The 22906-nt window shown below is 39.0% G+C and overlaps 1 protein-coding gene across 1 annotated transcript; it reads left to right on the forward strand.

Moving 5' to 3' along the window:
* Positions 1-301: 301 nt before the first annotated feature.
* Positions 302-20931, forward strand: LOC149277611 (uroporphyrinogen-III synthase-like). Its single transcript, XM_089502666.1, has 9 exons — positions 302-364; positions 1612-1695; positions 2474-2570; positions 7688-7762; positions 12893-12967; positions 15953-16036; positions 17458-17540; positions 19462-19563; positions 20806-20931. The coding sequence occupies exons 1-9, from the start codon at positions 302-304 to the stop codon at positions 20929-20931; spliced, it is 789 nt and encodes a 262-aa protein (XP_089358792.1).
* The last annotated feature ends 1975 nt before the right edge of the window (positions 20932-22906 follow it).

Below are 22906 nucleotides of genomic sequence, written 5' to 3' on the forward strand. Positions count from 1 at the left end.
GTAACAATGCTGAAATTAACCTTTTAATCCTATATTTATTTTAAAAAGTGTCTTAACCTTAACACTAATGTGTACATAGGTATACATTGTCAGTGTTTTATTTTGTAAGAACATGTGTTGTGTCATCAGGTAGTTGCTCTGACGCGTGCAGAATTTAGGTTTTCTTATCACATGGTGACGCCCTCCGGAGAACTGTCTCACTTTGCTTACTCATCACGCAAGGAGTAACTGCTTAACACAACTGCCAACAAGTTAACGAAGATCTGTTGTGTTACTCTTTCCAGAGCCCTGCTAAAAAAAAATGAAGGTTCTGCTACTTAAAGACCCCAAAACTAATGACCTGTCTTCAGATCCTTACGTCAAGGTGAGCAAAATAACATTTACTACTAATTAATAACAAGACGGGTTCATATAAAAAGTTACTCTGGTGAAAAATGGCCTAATCACCAAAACAGCCAATGGAATCGTCCAATCAGGATGACCATTTGCTGTGATAACATGACTGCGTTTGCAACATTGTGACATTGTACTGTTTTTTTGGGATGGTTGGTTTTTTACATATACACATTCAAAAGTTTGGGGTCAGTTAGGTGTTTTCATGGAAAACAAGGGTATTTCTAGCTGTAAAATAATGGAAAATGGTTTTCTAATGAACAATTAGTTTTTTAAACAGATTAGCGAACACAATGTGCCATTGGAACACAGAGTGATGGGGGTACTAAAGGGCCTTTATACCTAGGAAGATATTTCATTAAAAATCAGCTATTTCTAGCTACACTAGTCTGCAGTGTATTTCTGATCTATTTCATGTTCTTTTAATGGAAATAAGCGTTTCTTTCGAAAACAAGGAATCCGTGGTCAGCTTTAATGCTTGATGGACAGCTCGGCCTAATTGGACGATCTCTTCGGTTTTTGTAAATTTGTAAATCAATGGAATGACGTTCCAAACCAGAGTGTCTCGGTTCATTCAGTTAGTATGTTTGGTGGGCAGTGCGTGTGGCATCATCAACAGCGTATTGGGGGTTCCGACTACTCACCAGCATAATGTTAGTATTTCGCTTGTGTTGGAAAAAGAGAATTTTTCTTGAATAAGTTCATCTTTTAGTAAAATGAAAGTTGTCTAGTGGGAGTACATGACATCACGTGTGTGCCGCACATATATGCCAGCTTAATGTCATGCCTCTCATGCGTTACTAAGTTTAACAGAGCGATATTAATGTATATTTTGCCCCATCTCAGCCTTTTTTTGGAATGGCTCAGATCGACCTGAGAACATTCTAGACTGATGGTATATATGGGATAACAAAGTTAAATTCAAAAATTTTAAAAAGTGATTATTAAATGGAGCTTAAAATGTACGGTAACTTTTTACTGTTTTCAGCCACGTATTTACAGTTTTTTGGTCATAAAAAATACGATTTGGGAAATACTGACATAAAACTTTAGCAGAATCTTTCCCAAAGTCAGCTGATGTAGAAATCCACCTTCTATTTGAGCCATTAGGTTAAAACCGGTAAAATAATGTGTTTCTACGTTTTACATGTCTGCTTGCATATTACATGTCATAATTTTAGTTTGGTTTTTCCTAATATAACATTTTATTTCTTTCAGGAACTGTCATCACATGGTTTCCAAACCAGGCTAATACCTGTGCTGTCCTTTAAGTTTGTTTCCCTCGAGATCCTTTTTGACAAGGTAACTTTTACCTGATTATATTACAGATCATCTAATTTATTGTAGATTTTATTCTAATTTTACTTTATGGCGTCATAGTTTATATCATACGCTGGGAATTCATGCAAGACCTGCACAGAAGCAGGAGAACTATCAGGTAGAAATATATATTGCAAGAACAGAGGGAAATAGTTGGGCTCCTCGGCTTTCTTCATTGCCAAGTCACTTTCCATTGGGTCATTACTGTTGTTATTATTATTATTATTAATCATTAAAATAGTACCAACAATTTTCTTAACATTTTTAATCGACATAAATACCATTCATGTGGTAGCCAGGGCCATGCTTACAAGATTGTTTTACTGTATTAGCTCTCTGTGTATTTCTTCATATTAGACATTCTTATTATTAGTCATTTTTGGCGTAAGTGTATTTTTTTTTGCCTGCAGTGTATAGTGTCTACATTTACTCCAGATTAGTAATTTATTCACATCGAAGGACTATTTAATATTTGGAAACGTTTTTTTCTCTCCAAATGCATAACCTTTTACTTTATAACAAATTTAATCTAAATCTAAAATCCCAATATTATTGCTTAGTTTGTAGATCTTGTAGATAAGAACCATTCGGCCCTTCTAGTCTGCCCATGTAGACAGATATGGTCTATTTCAGTCCCCATTTGCAATCGCTCAGACGTTTTCCACATCGAGTGTTAATTTGATTTGTTTTAGATTATTTGCTTAATCGCCCTCAGATCACCATTAGAGATTTGCTCATTTATTTTTTTCTTATCCAAAAGCTTTCTCAACCTGAAAATTATAACGGTCTGATTTTTACCAGCCCAAGAGCAGTAGACGCTGTCAAATTATGTTTGGAAAAGCCTACTAATAAAGAAGGTGAGTACAAGAGAGATAATTAAAAATTGTTCTTGTGGGGATTCCGACTTTTACAATCCTGCAGCCATTCACTTTATTAAGGTCCATTAATGAAGAAATGTATCTTAAGGTTCCATTTAAAATGACGACACTCTGATAATTTAATTATAACTTGGGAAACTAGTCTATATTTAATTATAGTCCGGTTCGTCAGAGCCACTTGTTTGCTGTGTATAAAAGTTAAAATGTCTTGCGAATAAGCTGTAGTAAAATAATATTGGCATTTCCAGGCACAAAAAAGTAATCGAATGGGAAAGACACTCCTCACATTTACTCATTTCAGTATTTAGTGGTGCATTAGGAAGATATCAAAAATTTCACCCCCGTATGTACATCAAGCGCTTTCATTAAACATGTCTGAAGTCGTTACTTGACTGGCATTTGCAACACTGCCTACTGCATAATAAATATAACAAATCCGGATTTGTGCTCTGGATCGAAACATTCTCAGAAGTTGCATGAAGGGGAAATTGTTTCTGCGAGAACCAAGTAACTGGCCTTTACTGGTAGGGGACTGGGCAGGGGAAAGTGGGTGGGGTGTAGCCTGAAAATGGGCGGGGAGTGGAGCAATATTGATATAAGCATAGACCTACACGGAATGCTCCCTATTCATGGGGGGGCTGTCCTGCTTGGAGAAAGAGGAGAGTGCCCTGGAGACCCAGGAAAGCAGCGCTTCATCCAGAGACTCCAGGTCAAACCCTGAAAATTCTAAGGTATTATTATTATATTTTATTTATATAGCTCCTACAATTTACCCAGCGCTTCATACAATACATATATTTAAAAATATATATATAAAAAAAGGATGTACCAATCTCTTAACATATAGCATTTCATAACCTGCTGACACAGACATTTGTCTTGGCAGATCTAACACTGTTACCAAAGTGCAGAGATGCCTTTTCTATTCACAAAATTAACTCAATAACCTTGTTATAGCCATTTATTTAATTGTGCCGCTCAGAATGAATATTTAAATCATATATGCAGTTATATATGCTTTTTACCTTTATACTTTACACACTAATATACATTATTGTGAGTTTTATTGTTGTGGTGCTTAGGAGCCCTTACTATATATAAAAATTTATACTAGACTTTTAACAACTCTTTAAAAAGAGCAGCATCAGAGCAGAAAGGGTTTATGTTATATCACATAAAATATAGCAAAACATATAAGAGGAGTATAAAAAAAGTGTGTATGTCTGAAAATGGTTTATAGTTTTTAACTTTTAGCGAGCCAACCTATCCTCACCATCTGGCTTTGCCTTAGTATTTCAAACTTTTCCCGTTCTGCTGAACTATGGAATCTGTTGGCTATTTTAGATTTATAATGATAATAATTCTGTATTACCAGGGGGGTTAACGTATTAAACAGTGAGAGAAGATCAAACACCACACCTTACTATGCATTATGAAGGGCCACCCTGATGAGTTGTCCCACTGCTGTTATTAATGGTAGGCGTCCTAGCAGTTCTTATTATCTTACAGATGTATAAATACTTTGAAAACTGTGAATATTCCTTTTTTTGGAAGCGTATTCTCATGTAACAGAGCTAAGTAGTTATTACATACCCCTCAACATTTCAGGTGTCCAAATCAGGACACCTGAAATTTTAGCGGGTATGACAAGAGGTGGGAGAAGCAGGAGAAGGGACCACCACCCATCTTACCCAAAGAGCCACCCCGCGAAGCTCTGCCACTGAGCGTCACAATGTGGCCACCTGGTGGTCTGTGGCCCAACAGCGTTGGTTTTACAACTCCCTGGGCGGGTCAAAGGGGGTCAGAGGCAGCTTCCCAGGGGGCGGCAGGACAGTGCCTGTTGGTCAGTATGTTATTGTGGTTATTTATTTTATTCCATAAGTTTGTTCCCACCTCCAAGTGGGAATCTTCAGAAAAGGGAATTTCATAAACCAGGGGTGTCCAACCTGCGGCCCTCCAGCTGCTGCAGGACTACAACTCCCACAATGCTTAGGACCTGGCAGAGGAGTATGGGAGATGTAGTCCTGCAGCAGCTGGAGGGCCGCAGGTTGGACACCCCTGTCATAAACTAACTTGGTTTCAGTGAATATTTCCTTGGAACATTGTTCTAGGATGTTATTAAGTATCCACACTCACTTTGGAGTACTAAGTTATTTCACGTCAAGCTGCATACACAGTATTGTCCAGAACTGCTTCGTGATGCGGAAAAGCGGCAACATTTTCAATAACCCTGTGATGTCAGATACTCATTAAATAAAGATAACAGCGTTTTGTTTTCAATTACAGTGGCCCACTCTAGAAATTATTGTAAATTAACCTCCTTAGAAAATTAATATAGCAGTCTCATTTAGGATTTAAATTAGGTCTTTGATTTTAAGCCGCAAAAATCGCACTCCATGAAATCTTTAATCATTACTAATATGTTGTACTGGGTTATTAGAACCGTGCAGAAAATTAGCTTCTGGCAATTTTAGTTTACTTTTTTCTTGTGCCAATGATGGCATTTACGCTAAAAAAAGGAGCTACATGCCACCTTGGATAATTAAACTAAAGAACCAGAGTATAACGAAATAGGTTAAACAAGTATAGGCGTGCGTGTCTCTCCTTAAAATAAATTAATAGCTGAAAATATTGAAAAGTTTTTACATTTTAATACATACTTATGAAAAGACATCTCAGTCTTTCTAGGTTGTCCTTTCTTGGCCTTTGACGAAGTTAAGCAACATATGCAGTAAACGGAAAAACAAAAAAAGAATTAATGAATAGGGAGTGATTTTTTTTTTTTTTTTTACTTGAAGCCATGCAAATAGAAGTAAAAAAATTTTTTTTAAATCTGCCGGGTTAGGCTAAAGTACCTGTGCAATGGCACAGCTGTACTCCGCTGGAGGCAGACGTTGGTGTGCTGAGTTGCAGACGGCTGTCTGCAGTAGCCCTAGGCTTTCTCTTTGGCGCCATCTGTAGACACAACCGGAAAACGCAGGGAGTCTAAGAACAAGTTCACAGCGACAGGGTCTGTAGACTAGGCAGAAAATAACAGAGTCTGTAGGACGAGCAGACTGGCCAGGGCATCTGTGGGATGAGCAGACTGGGGTACCTAGAGCTAATCCAAAAAGGGAGTCAAAATCCTGATCCAACTCAGTTGCAGTTCAAAGGGCAAACCAGGTTCAATGTCAAAGTCCACACCAAAGGTTGAAGTTCAGATAAATTGCAATATGGTAATCCACAGGATATAAACAGAGCCAGGAACAAAATGCTCTAGTGCATGCCTAGGTATTTATAGGCCCTTGATTGCCACAACAAGCAACAGGCAGGTATCTATATGTCCATGGAAGGCAGAGAGCCCGGTGACCAAAAAGCCACCTGGTGGTGTAACGGTTAGGTGTGCTAATACACTACTATAGCCAGGGTCGCTGGCTTGAAACCCCCATGGCTTCTGACACCATGACCGAAATGTGATAAAAACAATGCAAATAATAATGACACCCACATTTACCTAAATATGCTTATATTTTAATATTTCTAAATAAAATCATTTTTGTGGACTACAACGTTCAGCCAAAATACCAGTAAGAGGGATGGGTGCACCAGGAATGGAAAGGGGTGTCATATAATTGGCTGCACAGTACATACACAGAAGCATTAAACTATCTCAGTCGGGAATGGACATCGCTTAAATAACCTGCCCTCTGGTGAATTCCCACTCTGGAGACAAACCCCACTTACAAGAGCAGTCTAGAACAAGACGCAAACGTCTTCAATAATTTAATAATAATAAAAACATTGACACGTTTTGCTACACAGATCATCGAATACACGTTTTTCGGAGTGATACACAGTTTGCATTATTCTTCCTCTAAGTAAAGAGATTTTTTATCAATTTTAATATGTAAATCTAAACTTACTAATGCCAGGTGATTCTACCCTATCTTCCAGGAGAATCCCCATCCGCATTTGCCCCTCTCCCCCAGAAATTGTGCAGAAAGTGTTTCCTTGGGTTTCAATGAGAGCAAATTCCTTCCGGGCTTCATTGATACTTATTTAAGAAGTTACAAAGTACTTTATTAGGCATCATTGTGTTCATGGGACCGTCACTGGAGCGCAGTAAACACCGTTACGGTGGATTTTAAATACCAATGCCAATTTTGGTGCCAGCCCGGCTGTGCCATATTGGATAACCTGAACATGGGAGCAGAAATATAACGTCCATTTAATAATACGCTCCCGTTTAAAACACTGAAATGGTTATGCCGGGGGCATTTAAGATACCATCTAAAATGTTTCATACACGTATCACTGTTATAATCTGGTGGTTCAAAAAGCAACGGCATGGCTTGTTCCTTGAACACAGATGTGGATAAATGACCCGCTTCTTCTCCAGACAGAAGAACGGGGTTTCCCATTATCATCGATCCACAGTGATCACAGTAAATTATAGCATTATTATTCTGTATTGACCTGCTGCTGATATATTCCCTTATTAGTATACTTAATGATCCACGCAACATAGTTAAGTATTGCAATACCAACCATGAAATAAAAAAAACTATCTTAAACTAATGAAACGTTGCAATTTTTACTCCTCCGTGCTTAGTGAAGAATACACTAAAAAAAATACATAATAACTGCATTTTGAGTGGGTTTTCCCAGGGGCACAAAAGAAATAAGGGTTTTAAACAATAATATGTAAAAAAAAATTACCATAAATAGACCTATTATTTTGTTTAATATTTTACAGCATTTAATGGTAAATGTGGAATTTAAATATCTGATCTACCTGTAAGCTCCTTTGCGCAGGGCTCTCCTCACCTGTTGTTACTGGAAGTCAAATTGTTATGTTATATACTACATATTATGTCCTGTCTACCCATTGTACAGCGCTACGGAGTATGATGGCGCTGTATAAAACAATAAATAATAATCTTGCATTGATATGGCATAAGCAGCCCCGGTGGTAGCAGGAAGGAGACAAATACCCTTCTCCCCCATCAGTCCGCAGGGTATCTGGGGGAAGACCCTCCAGCGGGGTTTCTGCCGTTACAGTATCGGCCTACTAGTGGGTGATCTGTGTTTCTAACATGTATTTTTCTTTAATGTAGCTTGGGAACAATGTCTAAAAGGCAAATGGAATTCTAAGCGAGTCTACGTGGTTGGGAAAGGAACGGCTACACTGGGTAAGTCACTTATATTCAGGAGAAGCTGCAGCTTCAGATCTCTCCCATAGTCTCAATGTTTTGTGCCTCTGAATGGCTGCTTGAAACAGCCAATCAGGGGCAGGGAAGCCTTCCATAGAGTCCTTCCATACATATACAACAGGGACTACATGGAAATTTAAATGGATCGCTTGCCAGTTATATGCATTAAGTGTCCCTTTAAACCAAATGTTTCCAAAACAGTTGGCACATTTATGCCCAAATTATATACATTTTAAATGAATGTAATGAATGTAATAAAACTGTATAGCTGATTAATCTCAACATAATTTATAGAAACCTGTTTAAATGACATGAGTGCTGGCTAAACTACCTTCCGGTAGTTGCCGGACTCCACAACTACCCTGAAATGAGATAACGCCGGTCATTTATTCACTGTGCCGAGCCCAAGCCATCCCGCTTCCCCCCGCGTGTGATATATACGGCGGCAGAGCCGTTCTGGTAATTCACGGCCATGTCCCTCCCTGACTAGAAGCAGACGCTGCATCCTAATGCGATGCGGGGGCCGTATTACTCTCTGCTACCCCTTCCCAGCCACCCAAAGTGGGGGGCTTATTCTTCAAGGAGTATCAGATGCCAACAGGCAGGTATTCAACACGGCGTGCAATTTCCATAACTCTTTCTGCATGTGTCTGCTGATTAAAAGTTTAAAAGCAATTAACGTTTATATTATGATGTGTCTCGTAACCTTGAGATCTCAGCCCTTTGTACGCCGTGTGTCAGTTTCCATGTCAAGGATATTTAATACCCTTCAGTATGGATCGCTGCGTTAAATGTTGGCGACACATCAATAAAAGATCATAATGAGCGTGGGGAAGCAAAATGGCAGATTTAGGCAAATATCTAAAGTATGTGCGTGTATATATATATATATATATATATATATATATATATATATATATATATATTATATAGATACAAGATAAGCTACTCTGTCTCTACTGTTAAAGGATGAGCAGATTTGTTGAGGTTTATGAATGAGGTCTGAATATTTCTCATTGCAATGCATCACTTTATTGCACAATACTGTGGTTTTTTTTATTATTTTTAAATTATTGATTTATGCTTTCATCTTACCAATTATTAAGCGGACAGGTCCTAATGCATCATATTCAGATGCTATCTGCGATTTTTCTAAAACGGCCAATAAATCACGTAGCGACAGATGCAATCTTTGTTCTGCGCATTTCTAACACTCAGAGGGGATAACAATCATTCATAACGATTGTATTTTCATACGGTGAACACACACAGTGGCTAAGAACCAACGCTATCTATACCGTGGGAGATACGTCCGCGTTTCCGGGTGAGAATAGCTTCTGACAGTTGAGCTGTAATGTCTATATTGACTGTTTTGTTATCATTGCTGCATTTTTTTATTCTGCCGTTTTCTTTTTTTTGTGTATTCTTTTGCTGCGATAACCTGTTTTGTCCTTGAACTGTATAAGCAGCGGCTGTACGTAGCATATGGCTGAACGAATTAGATTTTCAAACCCGCTACTAACTCTTCGGCAAAGGCTGCTTGTGTTAGTTTTTAAAGAGGTCCAATAAAGCTGTCATCTCCGTTATACTTCAGCAATATTATATTATATAACCTACCATGTCAGGAATCGCTCAGAAAACCAGCACTCCCAATTCCCAGAGCAAAGCCCGGGCTCGAAGCCAGCGCTGACGCTGCAACGCAACTCTGAAATAAGGCCGAGCAATCCACCGCTGGAAGCCGCCAGAGAACGTGTGCTCTTTGACATTAAAGAGTTTGTGGAGTTACTTAAGACACCGGGGCGTGCATCCAAATTAAAGCAACCGCAGCAACGCCATCTAACTGTATACTAGGACTGCGCTTCGGGGGTCCGGATTCCTTCATCATTAATACATAGGTTTTAAAAGTGGGGAGATGCGCTGGAACCCCGCAAAATAAAATACGGGAGCTTATCTCCTAAGTTCCGAGCTGATACACGTAGTAGGTGCATTCAGCGAATGAAAAGAGTAAATAGAAACATTACATGGTATAATATGTATAAATAAAAAATAACCAACGCCCGAAGGGGCCGCTCACTTTTTAAACAGGTATACGAGTTCTTCTTTGTATTTTCTGTATATGCAGGAAAGCAGAGAATGCAGAAATATAGGTAAGCGATATAAAATGTATTTTAATATATATAAATGTACCTACATAGACATAAGTGACAATGGTCATCACATAGCCCAGTCCTCGCTATAACCTCCTCCGTTGAGAAGCTACTGGAATCCAGGCTGTCCAGTGGATATCTGAAATGTATGCAAAAGTAAAAGAAATCCCCATTCTGTTCCCCTTCATACAATGCGTTTCACCCTAATGTTATGTTTGGGGCTTCCTCGTGATGTGTAGTTCCGTCCTGTAAACTAAATAATAATAAATAAATATATAGACCAAAGGAGCAGGTCCATTACACAGTCAAAAACTACTTTACTATTACTTGGCGATAATTAAAACTATGTAACAATACTGTCTTTTTTTTCGAAAATATTTTACATGGTTTTTAATGTTACTTGTTATGAGATTTCAGATTCCCAAGATCGTTATAGTGAGCCCCTAAATGGTTATGACTTAAAAAGACGGTGACATTTAAGGCAAATCACGTCTATGGAGCGTTCTCGTTAAATCAGGTGTAGCCCATAGGAAACCTGTTATCTTTGGCTCTCATTGAAGCTGTTCTTTATACATCATACACGCTGCCCTAGACGACACTGTCTAAGGTCATATATACCTGCTGCCTGGGTAAAAGAAATGATTTTAGTTGATGGTGATGACTCATAGTCCGCTGTTAAGCAAACCCAATGGACTTGTTCTCTTTAAAGACATTTTTAGTCTAGATTTTTTAGACTCAGCCCTAACCAACAGTAAGCTGTATTCATTATGTTTCTTAATTGCTATTTATTACAGCTTGACGATCAATCTGACTACAACTTAACTTCTAGTAATTAGATCCCTGTTCGTGTTTATTTTCACATACTGTATCCCGTTGGCACTGATATAATGTATGGTTATGGGTCCCGACTGAACAACCACGGAGAGCTCTACGGTTTAGCTATGGATTTGCTTAAGCTTGACTTAAGCTAGACCATTTATTTTTCACCTATCAATTTCTTCTGGCCTCCCCTTCCTGACACGGAACGGACAAGTTCTGGAAGTGCTTTTGTGTTTTAAATCAACGTCCTATTGAAATCGGTGTATTCCGTCCGGCCTGGGCACACAGGGTACAACAGATTAACGTGGTCTGCTCTCCAAGGGCAAGAGCTGGATATGGTCTCTGGAACAACGTCGTTTTGCTACTTTGTGTTCAATGGAAGCTCAGTAGAAACTCTGGAGCAGACAGGGCACCAGCTCAATCTGTGGTCCTGTAGCTTCTGTTGAGTCAAAGTTGCCACCTAGGTGATGTCCAGCTAAAGCTTCAGCCTTTCATGTGTCGGCGGCCAAAAAATATCCCAATTACTAATCCTTTATGGCCAATGATCACTGTTGTACTTTTTCCCCTATTAATATTTAAGGGACTTGTGTCAACACCTGTGTTAAAATCACCAAATGACATCTAAATTGCCTTCGTCGAGAGGCACAAGCGCTCACAGCCTAGCAGTGGTGTTTTTTTCACTTGAGCTCCCTTTAATTGTCTGGTAATTAGAGCAGTCTAAATATTTAAACAGAGGCAGACGCCAATCTCCTGTGTGACGGATAAATTAGCCGCAGCTTTTTTGCTAGATCACACCGTACATGTTAAGCGACAACACTTTCCCCCCCCCCCCTTTCATTACTTGCGAGATGTTAATATTTGTCTGCGGCTGGAGCCTTTGAATCTGCTTGTCACTTTACTTAGCTGCGGTGTTTTAACAAAGGCTGTGTTAGCGCGGCACGCGGTTATCGGGATGTCTGATGATATAAATGCAAATTGTGCTGGGAGAGCACAGCGTGTTTTTAGAGGGTGTCATCGCTGCTTGTGTTTGCTCCTCTACGATCTTGTTTTAGGAGTTAAACTATAAACTTAAGGCCGCTGGTATGTTTAATAAGAGACGGAAATAAGACTCGCTTTTTAGGTTATCTGGTGTCTCAAAGCCCTCTGTCTCTTCTGGGCCATTGTCATCTTGTTGGAAAAGAAGAAATATGGTCAAACCTAGGTTAACTATTTAAATGACATGGGGGTTGATTTGATTTGAAGAGTTAAGCTTTTTTTAAAAAAAATTAAAGCTCATAGTTACTAAAAAAACCTATTCTTGTGCCCTGTGTTCCAAATTGAACCTCTCATTGTTCCCCATTTTGCTACCAATAATGCAGCCAGTCCAGAATATAGGATCCTCAGTGCACGGATATCCACCAAGTGGTAGAAGGAAGGCCGGGGGTCAGAGCCATGAACAGAATCCAGCAAATGCACAGCACCAAAGATTGAGACAAAATCCAGTCCAGATAAGGCAAAGCTCCACATCCAGAATCTAGAACACATCAGAAAAGCCAAAGGGAGTAGATGATCTTGTAGTCAGGATACGCAGAAATCAATAACAGAGAGCATGAAGTACGTAATATCGCACCTCGAGACTCTAAGGAGACTAAGGAGCTCTTTGAACAAGTACTAGTGCAACGGTGATCTAGGAATATTTAGGGAAAGATACTCCACCTAGGACCCATTTGTGTCACTATAGGGCGCCATGGGCCAGTTTAGTGCCAAAACGGCAACACAAGATGGTATGCATCCGGACGGATACACATTGCGTTAGTATTTCACTAGTGCTGTGCTCAATAAGGCACCAAAGGGCATCTTGCGCAGTGCGGCAGCACACGTCCTCCAACACCTTTCCTTGCAACATTGGTTACGTTACCCCATCACAGTGTTATCTCACTTATACACGAACCCCAGAGAAATAAGTATAATAATTGAGAATTATAGAATGCAGAGAATATGCAAATTAAAACGGGTTGTTAATTCCACCATTAAAAAAACCAACTGAATTACGCTTGTCATTGTTCTGTATATTTTTATTCATCAAACTCAAGATGAGAGTTGCTTCACGTACTTTCTTCAGTAATCAATACGCATTCCATTAAATCCCTTTTTTCTTTTCTAGTTGCTGAAATTGGTCTTGTTTCTGAAGGTGAGGAATCTGGAAACGCAGAGAAACTTGCAGATCATATTTGTTCCAGTAAGTCTTCCCGATGCTACAAGACGTTGAACTTTCTATTTCAAAGTCTGTGGTTTAAGAACATGGAGAGTTGTCTGTGTAACTACCTATTCTTTCCATTCTTAAAGGGACAGTCACGATCTGTTTCATTTGCAGGGCAAAGACCTAATGCACAGCCTCGGATACTCGGTTACAACTCTGTGAACATAGAACAAGCATATAAAGGAGAATAAGACTAATACATTCTTTTAATGATAATTCAATCAAATGCGGACTCAAGGGAGATTGCAACGTTTGTCTGGCTAAGAACAGGTTAATTGTTTTCCCCAGCAACGCTGCGCCATTGACTTTTGAGTGTTGATATACGAAAGAGAAAGTCGATAAACAATTACGCAAATTGCATATCTTACAATGTTTCGAAATAAAGAGAGCTGATGGCATCCTCGGCGGCTGAATGCTAAACACCAAACGTTTAGCGTGACTGCTGCGGGTTATCTGTTCGGACGAATGTGAAGACGCTGCTTGAGGCTTCTCTCCAGGTCTTACCCGTGCAGTCCTTACCCTTTTGCTTCCATGAAGCTGTGAAGAGCGTTGGATCGCTCGCTAGCAGTGAATAGATTCTTGGAGACCATATATTTAACAGAAACGTTGCATTTTTGCTTGCATTACGTGATTTACGGATAGATCTTTGTATGTTACGACATGGTTATTCCCTGACATGGGAGAGACGTAGGCCTAAGGACAATACGGACGGGGCTGATCTAGACGGTCGGGAGTTGGTGACCCTTAGAATTGTAGGAGTTTACTCTGTGTTTACTCGGTTTGTGTGGACAATCCAGCCGTGTCCATTGCTTACGTTGTAATAAAAATAAATATTATACCCCGCAACGTTTTAGATGTCTAAATGAGGACCCCAATGTTGGGGTCAGACGCAGAGCATCACAAAGTCAAGGTCTGTGCTGCAACAGCTCCCTGGGCCCGCCAGGCGAGGTTGGAGTATCTCCCCAACTGACCTATTGTCCCTACTCCCGGCAAAAGCAGGACAGCGTCAGAAAATCAGGACTGTCCTGAGAAAAACTGGGACACTTAGGAGGTATGCATAATGTCTGCACTCACTATCACTTTGCAGCAGCAATGTTGTGAAACTTAGACATGAGGCGCATAAGCCCAAGGCAGGTCACCGCTTCAAAATGATATTGTCTGTTAGAAGCAACTCCATGCAAAGCAGGTTATAGATAGTGGTGGCCATTGTCTACTAACTAGCTCTTTGTCACTGTGATGGACCCCACAGAAACGAGATGCCCTCTTTACTATATTTGGATGCCTCTAAATAAGCTGAGACTCTTGAATTGTTAACCCGTTAGTATTACTTAAGGATACGCTTCATTGAGTCACCTGCATTCAAGTAAGAATATCATGCATAACCCAAAAGCACCAGTTGGTAGTCTTTATATATGATTAAAGCCATGTAGAATAGGAAGGAGTTTGTTCCAGACTGTGTGACCCAGAGAGTCCCCGGAATATATTTCTTCGTGACTTAATGACTTAACCTCTCTAGCCATTTTTTGACGATATATGACGCCTTTCCGTATTTTCCGTAGTATTAGAATGCATATTCTTCGAGGAACTCTGTGTTTTAGCTGCTGTTCTTTTCCCGTCGTTTCCAACTTTTTAGATAAACAACCTTTTTATAAATGGGAACATTTGCGGGAGGATGCGCTTGGCTGCAAATAAACATATTTTCCGTCTAGCAGGTTTACTGCCGCAGGAATAAAAGCATTTTGTGACCATTCCAGCCACCCCAGATCAGTGCGGATTGAAGACTTTCTGTCTGTTATTGAAAGCACGCATTATGACCGCACAGAATTCTGTCCGGGGTTTACACAGATTGTGTGTTCAGCTGTCACTTCCATTTACAGCGTATTTGCTTTCTTGTCCAGTTTCTGGAGTACATTCTTACTGCAAACAATGTAATAGAAACGTATAAATGGCACTTTCTGCTGGCCCCGACGCGTTTTCATTTTCTCTCCCAGCTTCACAGACAGCGAGAGAGAGATAGAGATAGAGATAAAGAGAGGGTTTTTCTCTCTGATGTAGCTCCCTAGCAGTGATTAAAAAAGCTTTTTGCCATCTTGATATAAAGAACATTTCTTATTTCTGGGTAAACACGGCACTTCTGTTGTTATGCGGCGGACGATATTTTAATAGGCCGTCTGAACTTTGTTGACAAGCTTTCATAAAGTTAACCTTCTCTCTTTATTAGGTCAGGAGAAAAATGGCTTAAAATCAACGAACTCCGCCAAGCACAGCTAATCCTTCGCACATCTTGGAGGAAATTCTCCGTTGTTTGCGTCGGTTCTGTCACTCCTTAAGGGACGTCGGGATTATGCACAATATTGTCACAGATTTACTGAATAATAAGTCAGTTGAGCTAAGGTTTTTAATATTTAATACCTATCTATTTAATACCCCTCATCAGTATACAGTGTTTGGAGCGTGAAATAAAAAACCGGAAACGTATATTGCATAATGTATATTTTAAGGATGCCATATTATTATGGTGAACAAATAACACCAAAAGTCTGTTTATTTTAATTAAGTATTAAACTTGGAGTTCTTTTTGCTGAGAAAAGATTGGCAGTAATAGCAAAGTTAAGGGGCATTCTGCCTGTGTACCATTTTTTTTTTATAATGAGCATCTGCTGTAGAAGTGGGCCTGGTGTAGTCACCATAGCAACCTGGGATATTTTATGAATTACTCAATTATATCTCTTGTTTTTATAGATGATCTTCATTCATGTTCCTTTCTATATTTATGTATAGTTCCCCCATACACACACACACACACACACACACACACACACACACACACACACTGTGTCCCAGACTCCAATTCTAAAATAGTAATAAAATGTATCCAGGTCATCTCTATTCTTTCATTTATCTGTGATGGTATCATTGTGTGTTTATGGATAGTTATGTTTATGCCCTGTTCTTATTTTTCAGCAGGACCCGTACATTCAAGACCTATTCTTTTTCCCTGTGGATCATTGAAAAGAGAAGTCCTTCCAAAGAAACTTAAGGAAAAAAGTATGTATAATGTTACATACGGATATTCCAAAAGGTTACAATGTACTGGATCCAGTCTAGAACTAGCAGTGAGGCAGTTGGGTGTCTTTCTCGGCTCAAACACCACACTGAGCTGATGCTTTGTGGCAGTGCTAGCGAATTCCACTCATACAATGAAGTCCTTTCCTCCATCAGCTTTCAGCAGTCAGAGTGTCCAGCTGGGTGGTTAAGACTGAGCCATTCATAGAGCACAGTCAAATATGCAGCTGCCTAAAAAAATTGTATTGTTTATAAAGACACAATACTTTACTCTATAGAGTTTATTAATAAATAAAATAGACATCATGTCATTTACTGAAAGCGTTAGTAAAGTCTCAACACTCAATACCTGTCATTCTAGCACTCTTCATGAAGTTTTACTTTTCCTTTGAAATGTTCTCATTATATATACCCCTGTGATACACGACGGCAGACCAGCAGAGAAACGGAAGCTGGGTCGCTTAGGTCTGTCTGTAACTGTATTTCAAACCCAAACTGGCTCATCTCTCTTTACATTTATTTCCGTTGTTTGTCTTATGAAGGAAATATAATGAAATTCAAGGGAAAATTCAGAGTTCCGCTTCGTTTTCATTTGTTTGGAAACCTCCTCCTAGTATTCGGCCATTCTTACAAATTAACAGGCAAATTCAGTTAAAATTAAAATGAAAAAAAAAAAGATAATAAAAATTACCCCCATCGTCACACAATTTCAAGTTAAATATAAATATTAGGAATAATTACAAGATAGGAGTAAAAGCACACCCACATTGAGTGCTGGTCAAGGGGCCGGAGAGTTAACCATTTGTGCTGCACACCCCAGCAGCAGCAAGGGTTAATAAATATTAATACATTAGTAAAAAGGGTTAATAAATATATATTTTTTGGAAACATTAACATTTTGCGTTTTGCCTTATCGTTTTTTGGATACTTATTTTTCCGGCAGATAATATCTATTTTTCCTATCGGAGGAAATTATGTGTGACTCTATTTAAAGATAATAACAGAATCAAGTACATACGGGGGGGGGGGGATGTTCTATCCAGTCCCCTGACTTGTGCAGAAATTGAATGGTGCTGTGAATGTACCCCAAGAGGATTTAGGAAAATGAAAATGGTGTGATTGCCTGGGCCGGCGCTGTAGTGTCCACCACAGTGCTCTCTACACTCCCTTTAACAAGCATTTTAAATGGGAACAATCATCGGAGGTTTCTCACTTTTTGATTAGAATCGCGAAGCTTGTCCTCCGCGCAACAAATGTTTTATTGTATTAGAAAGATTTCCATAAGGAAAAGAGAAGCTGGCAGACAATTTAGGTGCTCATTTTCTTCTAGCGAGTCTTTGGAATATCTCCGTGCCACGAGACAACCAGCTTTATAGAAATCCGTTTTTATTTTCTAATTACAGACGTACCCCTGGAGACTCTTACTGTTTATCAAACAGCCCCGCATCCCGAACTACAAGCATCTCTGACAGATTATTTTACTAAGGTATTCCTTTTAACATTGCCGTGGTTCCGAGCACCGGTGAACGCCAGGGGTTTGGGGTTTATTTACTCCTTTTTAACCAAAATGATATAAATGCGTTTATTGCTTTATTTCTAAATCCTTTGAATTTGAGACAATATTGCTAAATAGCAGCACTTTGCCTTTTAATACACTTCTTAATGACCGCGATAACGGAGGCCGACTCAGATGTCATAAGGAGTTCTCTCTTTCAGCCGTTATTTGGAGATATGTGTCTGTGCAGCTAAGGTATTATATAAAAGCAGTGAGAACGGATTCTTTACTTTTTTGTTAGAGGAGAGAAAAACACTTTTATTGGAGGGGGGGGCTAGAGCACCGGAAAATAAAGCTTTTAGTAAGGTAGCCAGGAAGAACCTTGAAGACGGCCATGTTTGGCGTACCATGCGTAGCCCACCCTTGATCGCCTATCAACATTTTAAATGGCCAAAGGGGGCGAGTTTTGTTTCAGAGGCTTTTTATATGACTCTATGACACAGTTTGACATTGTTAAAGGGTTAATATTCCAGGAGTCTCAGGGTCGTCTCACTTATAAAGCACCCAGGTATATTACAGAGATACCCTAACAGTGTAAGCACGGCGGCCATTTTGCCAGGACGCACATGTTGCTAACAAGCACTTGGAAACCGTGCCCCCCTTCAGGATGTCAGAAAGGGAACTGTTACTCCATTATACATCCTGCAGGGCAGCTCTTTACTTGGGCTTGTCGGGAACATGTGAAATGGACATGTGCACCAGAGAAAATGACTAATGTGTTCACCCTCCATCCAAACATCGGAAACAACATTCAACATTTTTGTAAGATTAGGATTTCCATGGAAGTGAAAACGTTGTATTTGTTATACGTAAATACCGTATATATTATTTTTATCTCCGTGATTTCTTTAGGAGCATATTCCTCATATGGGAAATCTTCATTAAGCTAATTTCCCCTTTGTTGAAATATTTGGCAACAAGTAATTATTATCCTTCTGCTACATTTTCATCAAGATTCCTTAAAAGCTGGTTTTGCTGTAAAACCAATACGTGTATCGGCCGATGGCGTCCCGGACACACTTGGCGCCCGACCTTAATCACTGACGGAAGCAGGGAAGGGGCGGCCGAGGCACCTCCATGCTAATAGAAGAACCCATTTCCATGCGTTACACCTGAGTCAATAAGGGTTGACACGTTGTGAAACCATTGAGTTTAAAAGGACCAATAACTCCATTAACATTCTATAGCATCCCCAACTGTAGAAAGAAAACTACCTCTAAATAACCCTGTTACTAGTGTTAGGCTTATGTTCCGCTTTATCAATGAAATGTTTCAACTAAATGATAATGAATGGATATTATAAGAGAACAGTATAGCATTTAAACATTTGACAACCAATTCAAATGGGTTCATGCGTAGATGAGGAATAAATCCATTTTGGATGTTATAGGCAATATTTGGGTAAAAAAATGTTTAATATACTGGGTTAATCTGTGTGTTTCTGTGTGTATATATATATATATATATATATATTAGATATCATTTACTGTAGCTTGAAGAATTTTTGTATTTTTTTTTTAAATTTATTTAAATTTATTTTAAATTGAAATAATATTCACCAACCAGAGCAAAATGGGCAGACATTTCTTTTGCATCTTTTTTTTCACTTTGTTCTAGCCGCTTTTTCCATTAAAAGAGGCTTTAGGGAGCAGTCACCTTTACCTGCTATTAGACCTCATACATGATTAAATTTATGATGGTATATAATCGGGGGTACTGCTCATAGGACCAGTTCTCCGGTTGCCATGGTGATAAGTACACATCTCAAACTGGATCAGAAATGCGTAATACCTACAGTGTTATGTATTTTTTTCCAACATATAACACTTTTTCTTGTCCGTTTTCTGTACAGGAAGGCATCCCAGAAAATGTTGTGTTTTTCAGTCCCTCCGGTGTTAAATTTTGTCTCCAGTTTATTCAGGAACTAGCAAGTAATCATCTGTGTCGTTTAAAGGTATGTTAACTATTTAAATCCCCCTTAAAATAAAAATAGACCTTGCCATATTAGTGGTTGGATAACGACGAATTAATTATTATTTTTGTGGGGGGAAAAATAGAAAGTCAACATGAATTAATAAAATAGCAGTTGTAACCCGACACCAAGTAAAGGTCAGATATTTATGCAGACATAGATTGTTATATTGTTAACAAATGTATAGATCAAAAAATATTTTTGTCTTAAGTCTTTTTGGTTTGTTAATATAAAGGCTTCAACTTGGGGTGAGCCAGTGGCCCCATTTGATCCAAACTTTGCCTTATGCTTAGACAGTAGGGATATTTTTGCAAACACACAAGCAAGGAAAAAATAGATCAGCGTCAATGTTGCACGATGTGCAGATCAAAATGTATTTTCTACAAAAAGCAGGCCCTTTGTCAAATAAACTGACGTGAAAATATGATAATTATGGTAATTTCTCCGCCGGCTTTTTTGAGAGAGGCATACAGATGATGAATGAGGCCGATGATTTATGTCAAATTCCTCTGTTTTTTTATGTGTTATACGCATATCCTTGAGGAAATCCTCACTAAATACTGTAGTAATATCTTGTTTACGACATTTAAATTCCTTATCCTCTTTTTACTAATATGGGTTAGTGAGTTTGTGCAGGTTTCATAAACTTTACTCATTGTTTTATATCTGGTGTAGGAATCAGTGGAGAAGGAATGTTCAGTACTAAAAATATTCTATTTTTTTAAACAACAATAAACAATAAAATCTTTTAGAGTAGAAATAATATGCATGACATAGAGACATTGTGAAGACTTTGCTGTAATCGAGGGTCCAATTTTGCAATCATGTCTAGATGAGAAACTGAAATATAAAAACAAATAGCCTCTGACTTTTATCTTGAACTTTTCCCCATGCCAAGTTGTGTTCAGAAATGTACTTTCTGAAGCGGGAATGATGACATAAGGTACATCAATTACAATTGACAGACGCACCAAAGGTCACCGGCGTTGCAGAAATTTATTACATTTGTTTGCGCTGACATTTGATACGGAATAATTTTCTAGGGGCATGTTGTGCCAAAAGCAAGGGTGTAGGGGGCTATTAGTTTAACTCTTTGAATGCCAATGTGGTTTGCTTATATTATAAAGCAGTAAAACGCTTTACCCCTCGCAATCAATTAGAACTAACCTGTATCCGAAATACACATTTCTCCAAAGTAACAATATTGTATGTTTTATGTTTTAGTTTTCTGCGATTGGTCCCACGACAGCCGAAGCCCTGAATGCAGTGGGGGTCCATGCAAGCTGCACCGCAGAGACCCCTACGCCGCAAGACTTGGCGAAGGGAATAAAAAGCATAGGAGAGCCATAACCATGTGATATAGGGATTATCACATACCCTGTGGCATCAATTAAACATTATCTGTTCCTTTAAAGGATCTGGCACTAGATGGGTTTCAGGAACATCTAATGGTTTATGCCATGATATATTGTATTCATTTTGATCTATGGGGTGCTTTTGAAATGCAAATTGTGTTTTGACACCATTAAAAGTGTATTTTTCATGTTGGCGATGTATCAATGATTACCCTTTGCATAGAGAGCAGGTTATAATGTTTTGTTTCTTTATTATTCTTACTTTTGGATGATTTGAGAAATAATGACAAGTCATGCAAAACTATTATAAATCAGCACATGTCTGGCTCATCTATCAGATGTGTTCGAAACGCACAGAACATGCAAAATCTTTAACAATTCTTCTAAACATTTAGTAGGTCTTATACGCAGATGTGTAACATTTTGGAGAAAATACAGTTAAAACTGATTTCAGTTCCTTGCAGTGGGGGGGTATATATGTAAGTGGTGCTTTCCATTGAATCCAACACCTACCAGCCGTACTCCAAGCTAGTAGGGGAAAAATTGTACGGAAGGGTCTGAATTAACGTTCTTCTGCTAACATCAAGTCAACAAACGTGAGAGAAGAAAGGTTTAATTTTACTGGCCTTAAAGCCGGGGTTGCTGGAAGTTTGAGGTGCTACGGAGCCCGCAGACAAAGTCCGGTATCTGGCGCACATTCCACGATTGGTGTTTAGTGTTTTTTGGCATGTTAGTTACTGCAACATTCACTTTGGAGCCTTCATGGCAACTTTTTTGTTATTGCTAGCTCCAGCCTTCTGCAGATTTGTTATGATGCTCAGGGCTGGGGCCTAAAAGACACTTTTTTTGCTTTTTATTATTTTTTTAAACTTTTTTTAGCTGGCTACATGACTACTAATTCTTTATTTTTACTGAATTCACTTTTGATGAGGTACACTGGAAACGGCCTCAGCGGGGCTCTACCACACATTTGTTTGATGATGTAGGAGGTGGGTTGCTAAGTATATGCTCTTTTTCTTGTCTTTAACTTAATTAACTGCATTGGTCCTTAAAGAGCGTGTTGGTATTATGTTATTTCGATATGAAGGTATTTTTTGTCAGCTTACAGGGACCAAGAAGATATAGCCTTCCGGCGGGCATGTCAGCTGGTGAAGGAAGGGGTCGTATATCCATTTACTGTGGTCCTCGCAAGGGCCCTTTTGGACACCATTAACCTTTTCCCTTCACCTTTATTGAAACACTGCATCTCAGGGTTCAATATATAAAAAATAAATACAAATATATTCCTGGGGTTGTTGGAATGTGCTTTTTTTGGTCTTAGACACGGGGTCCGTCATGGGGGTTGATAACCTGATACACAAGTTACATTTTAGATGATACTTAGGAGTTATCTGTTCTCTGCTGAGCTTGACTGAATATTTTAAGCCATTTTCGCTAATCCTTAAATGCTATAAATCCCTGCATATACCTTTTTACTAATTATGGAACTGAAGCGCTGGAATCCTCCCTCCTCCTTCTGAGGATAAATATATTGACAAAGTAGAAGCATCATACAACTTCACAATGCAGACGTAAAAATGAATCGTACGGATAAACATTGCTGCTCCTTGTGGATCCAGTAGGAAGAAGATGGCTATCAATTAGTATAATCAATGGTATAGCCCTGGGTGCCCCATGATGGGACATCCTATGTTGTAATGGAGACGCTGCGTATAGTAGGAGTAAGTGGCCCGTGGAAGCCGTTGTGCCGGGGAGAATGCCATGTGTCAAATTCAATATTGCTTCCCATTAATGTTATTAGAGTTGTATTGTTTGTGTCTGCCGTGTAATATGTCTTCCAGTTAACATTTAAGGAGATCCGCGTATGCGTCTCATTATGTCTCCGTATCATTCCAACAAGATAAAAATGACTTAACATTTGTTATGTTGAGAAATCAGCGTCCCTCTATCCAGTTTAGTATTTATTTTTT

The sequence above is a fragment of the Sceloporus occidentalis genome, unplaced genomic scaffold, assembly GCF_023333645.1.
Source record: "Sceloporus occidentalis isolate IW3139 unplaced genomic scaffold, rSceOcc1.0.p SCAF_208, whole genome shotgun sequence".
NCBI lineage: Eukaryota > Metazoa > Chordata > Lepidosauria > Squamata > Phrynosomatidae > Sceloporus > Sceloporus occidentalis.